Source organism: Setaria viridis, chromosome 1 (genome assembly GCF_005286985.2).
Source record: "Setaria viridis chromosome 1, Setaria_viridis_v4.0, whole genome shotgun sequence".
NCBI classification, from domain to species: Eukaryota; Viridiplantae; Streptophyta; class Magnoliopsida; order Poales; family Poaceae; genus Setaria; species Setaria viridis.
The window spans coordinates 12674995-12679750 of NC_048263.2; the positions used below are offsets into that span (position 1 = coordinate 12674995).

The 4756-nt window shown below is 42.9% G+C and overlaps 1 protein-coding gene across 1 annotated transcript; it reads left to right on the forward strand.

Annotated features, from left to right (window-relative positions):
• The first annotated feature begins 310 nt into the window (after positions 1 to 310).
• LOC117842380 (probable carbohydrate esterase At4g34215) lies at positions 311 to 1326 on the forward strand. The gene has a single exon (XM_034722803.2). The coding sequence runs from the start codon at positions 434 to 436 to the stop codon at positions 1241 to 1243; it is 810 nt and encodes a 269-aa protein (XP_034578694.1). The 5' UTR covers positions 311 to 433; the 3' UTR covers positions 1244 to 1326.
• Positions 1327 to 4756: the final 3430 nt, after the last annotated feature.

A 4756-nucleotide genomic window follows, 5' to 3' on the forward strand; every position in this document is an offset into this window, starting at 1 on the left:
TAAGTCCTAATAGAAATTAAAATGAACAACTTTTTTTGAGAAAGTTTAAATGTTACTCCCTCTATTCTAAATTGTAGGTTATTTTAGTTTTTCTAAATTCATATATATTATTATGCACCTAGGTACAGTGTAACACTATATAACATTATATATAAAAAATAAAATAACCTAGTAGAAAATAATTATTTTCCGTACATGGGTTAATGAACTTTATTTCATCCCGACAACGCCTAGTGCACTTTATCTGTCACCATTTTGCTGCGTCCAACATGTCACATGCTTCAGCGGAAAGGCCATACGGATCGGAAAGGATCTTTCCCTCATCTTTGTCTATTTCGATCGGACAATACCTATCAGTCTACCACTAGTCATATCTAGTCGCTCTCCTCCATCCAAGCGAACAGAGGAGCACGAGGAAGCAGCAGTGTCGGCAATGGCGAGACTCCAGCCAGCACTGCCCTTCCTCCTCCTGCTCCTCCTCATCGCCGGCGCCGCGGCGGGGCGCGCCGGCGGCGGCCGGACGCTGGTCTTCATCCTGGCGGGGCAGTCCAACATGAGCGGCCGCGGCGGCGCCACCAGCGGCGTCTGGGACGGCGTCGTGCCGCCCGAGTGCGCGCCCTCGCCGCGCATCCTCCGCCTCTCCCCCGCGCTCCGCTGGGAGGAGGCGCACGAGCCACTGCACGCCGACATCGACGTTGGCAACGTCCTCGGCGTCGGGCCCGGCATGCCCTTCGCCCACGCCGTGCTCGCCGCCGGCAAGGGCGCGGGGGCCACCGTGGGGCTCGTCCCCTGCGCGCAGGGCGGCACGCCCCTCGCCAACTGGACGCGGGGCACGGAGCTGTACGAGCGGATGGTGACGCGCACCAGGGCGGCCATGGCCGGCTGCAACGGAGGCGGCGAGCTGGCCGCCATGCTATGGTACCAGGGGGAGACCGACGCCATGAAGCGGGAGGACGCCGAGCTCTACCAGGGGCGCATGGAGGCGCTCGTGCGCGACGTCCGCCGCGACCTCGGCCGGCCGGATCTCCTCGTCATCCAGGTCGGGATTGCGACTGCGCAGTACAACGGCAAGTTCCTCGGCCGTGTGAGGGAAGCTCAGAAGGCAGTCACGGCCACGGTCCCGAATGTCAAGTACGTCGACGCCATGGGGTTGCCCATTGCGAGCGATAAGACGCATCTTACCACTGAAGCTCAGGTCCAGCTCGGGAACATGCTAGCCAAGTCGTATCTAGAAACGCTGTAATAATCTTTCGATCGGCATGTAACTTTTTATAAGAAACATGGGATTATATGCAATTAAGTTAAGCAATGCATTTGATTAGGAAACGGACAGAACAAGACATATGTGTATCTGTGAAACTCTGAGCGAAGCTTTAATACTTTACACACTAGCTTATATCATTTGCAAGACTGAAATGGCGTATAAATCATCTTTTGCGCCATGGGCAATAATGGTTCAGAAAACATTATGGAAACAAGCGTCTTTTTGGAAACCAAGTTTTTAAGCTGAGCCGATGCAGACAGCAGGCCCATCCCATCACGCACCCGTTGGCCCAAAGATGTTTTTTCTCCCACAGTTTTGAAGAACTCATGAAGGCTTGTTCCTTTGGGCCGGAGTTGGCCACGGCGTAGATACGATCCCGGCCCACGATTGTTAAGGCCTTCAGTTAAGCCCAGATTGTTGGATTATGATAGAAATTATTACCTCAGCTCAGATTGTTGGATTATGATAGAAATTGCACTAGTTCAGTTTTGCAGCTAAAAGTCACTTTGCTCATTTCTGTATGCATTTGAAATAGAACAGCCTGTCTGGATTTCCAATATGCCCTTAATATTGTAGCATTCTAGTCTGTGCTATGTAGAACTCTCCCAGTACCCCATATACTCTTAATTTTAGTGACCCTTGCTGTCAGGTTGTTGATAAAATAAGTAATGCTATCATTAATTATAATTAAGGGTCTCATTAAGTCACATTCATTAATTACATTGTTCTTGCACTCAGATATTGGGGATCCTGAGAGGGCTTTTCGTCATGCTCTATTAGCTTTCCAACATTCATATTTGCATCTATCAACATTGTGGATAGAACTGACATTTTGTTCTATGGTGAGAGGCAGATTCAGAGTTTTTTCTCAAAAAAAAAAACAGAATGGGATAGTGGAGGTGCATGCTAGGATGATGCTTAAACTTTTCAAGTTTCAGAACATGCAAAACGAGCTCCACGGTTGGCTTCTTGGAAGTCTGTATTAGGTTAGCAGAAAGATCAGTGTATTTCACTAAAATCCCGTTTGGATCCCTTCATTTTGAAGGAATTGAAATCTACTTAATAAAGTAGGCTATTTGTCATGGCATGTGACATTCTACAACTTTTCAAAGTTTAGATATAGGGTGGGAGATGGAAATTGATTCTATAGATCCTCATGCTATGTTTCTAATGTGGAACTTACAGTACGCTCTTCGCTATAGTAGAAGTGCAGCACATAAGTATCGCTCCCATATGGCCAACAATAATATACATATATTCCACATACAACTATATTAGCTTAATTAATTTGTATCTAAATTATAATTATTAGAATGAATTCAATTTCAAGGATCTAAACGGGGATGTTTCGCATATTGTAATATAAATATTTTGTAACTCGTAGCATCGCACAGGTACAATCGTAGTTTAATTCAAATGCCAAACATAACACAAACGACGAAGTGGTGCAATGGTATGACCTGGTTGGCTGTAGTCCCATGTCTCTCGTTTCCCCCGCCACCATATTTTTTTGGAAATTTCACTGGACTGTAAATTATATAAAAGAGTAGAGTTCCATAATTTCGCGTGAACAGAGTAATGTCTCGGTGGTAAAGTCACATGAAATCACTATGTTTTGGGCTTCAATATCCACAATACAGACCATCTTTTTTTAAATTATTATTCGGTCTAAAACATTTATGCCCACATTTTTTTTATTTGTTGATTGTGACGAATCTGCTAAAACGTCACTAGTTTTTGGGCTGGACTGTGATGAATCTTACAAAACGTTACTATGTTTTGGGCTTCAATATCCACAATGCATATCCATGACAAAAAACAAAAAAACATCATAAATGGAGTACCGTTCATGACGTTCTCTGAAAACGTTACGAAAAATCCATCAACGATTAAATAGTTTCTTGTAGTGAAACTATTGAAATGTCGGATTGTGATGAATGTTTTCATGACAGCTATGACAATGTTCGATTGTCATAAGTTGTTATGCAAGTTTTTTTTTTTTTAAAATGTGAATCCCACTGCCAACTTGCTAAATAAATCCTACATTTTAGAAATTATACAAAATAAGATATTATTGAACCCCTAAAGTCAAAAAATAGAGTGCAACATGAGCCCGTTGGAATAATTAAGCTAGATATATACTTGTATTTTTTTAAGCAGAAACAAAGAAGATAAAAAACCTTGGAAAATTACGACCATCATCATATGCTTGCAAGTTAACATTCCCACCGGATTCGATAAGCATAATTTGGAGCCAGACGGCAGTATAGGAAATTAAAAGGCACACACTGGCTGGCTGATCACCACGACAACAAAGTCAGCCCAGGAGCTGGCCTCGCCGCAGCCCGGTCCACGGGGGCATCTAACGAGAGCGCGCGCCAGAAAAAGCTGCTGGCCATCGATCTCAGACAGCCCCTCCACGCCCCCCCCCCCCCCCCCCCCCCCTAAAAAAACAAACTTTACATTTTCGAATAGATTTAATTCCTCCGTCTTTCTATTTTTAGAATACATAACTTATACAAATAATTTCGATGCATAACTTCATACAAATAACTTCTTATGAGATAATCCCTCCGTCCTGTAATATAAGGCATCCAAACGCGTTTAAATTTATCCTCAAATATAAGAGGTTGCAGACACATTTGGATGATTGTCATCCTAATTATTTCTATAATTAACAAGAGGATGGCTGATTGGTGGTTTATTACTAAAAATAAAAATAAGTTCCTTACTATCCGTTAGGGGTACTGCATTTTTCACTACCCCTGCTAATGTATCCTAAAATTTTTAGGATGCCTTGTATTTCAGAACGGAGGGAGTAATTTTTTAGCACAACTTCGATGGCATGCATAACTTATGCATACAACTTCTACATACAATTTCTAAAGGACAAATTTGAATTTTCATTATTTAAAAGTTATACCTTATAACTTATACACGATTTATTTGCATAACTTTTTCCTAACAACAACTTACATGATAATTTTTGTAGTACAACTTTCATGATGTACACAACTTATATACATAATGTTTGGCACAACTTTAGGATATGTTGTTAAACAATTTATGCACATAATTTATATGCAAAATGATATTTACTTGAATACAAAATGGTATGGAAGAAGTAATTGAATACAAAATAATTGAGTAGGAAAAGAAATGAAAAAGGAAAAAAAACACGTGTTCGGGCAGCGCCTTGGTTGGCGCAAGGGCAGCAACAGCTAGCACCTAGCAGCATGGTGCCTATGCTGGCGCGCGCGGGCTCAATCAGGTTTGCGCCGGTCCACTAGTATGCTGGCGCGTGCAGCCAGCGCTCGCTGCTGAGCACGAGCGGCCCAAGTTTATCTAAGGAAATTAACAAGTTTGCAAACCACCGAAATACCCGGGTCCTATACATCTTATGAAAGATGTACAAGAAGTGTAATTAAAAAGTTCACAAAAGCTCATTATAGCACGTTGTAGTACAGCAACCATGCGCATGATTACCGAAAG

Coding starts and splice junctions, on each gene's coding strand:
- LOC117842380 (XM_034722803.2), top strand. CDS start 434: ATGGCGAGACTCCAGCCAGCACTGCCCTTCCTCCTCCTGCTCCTCCTC.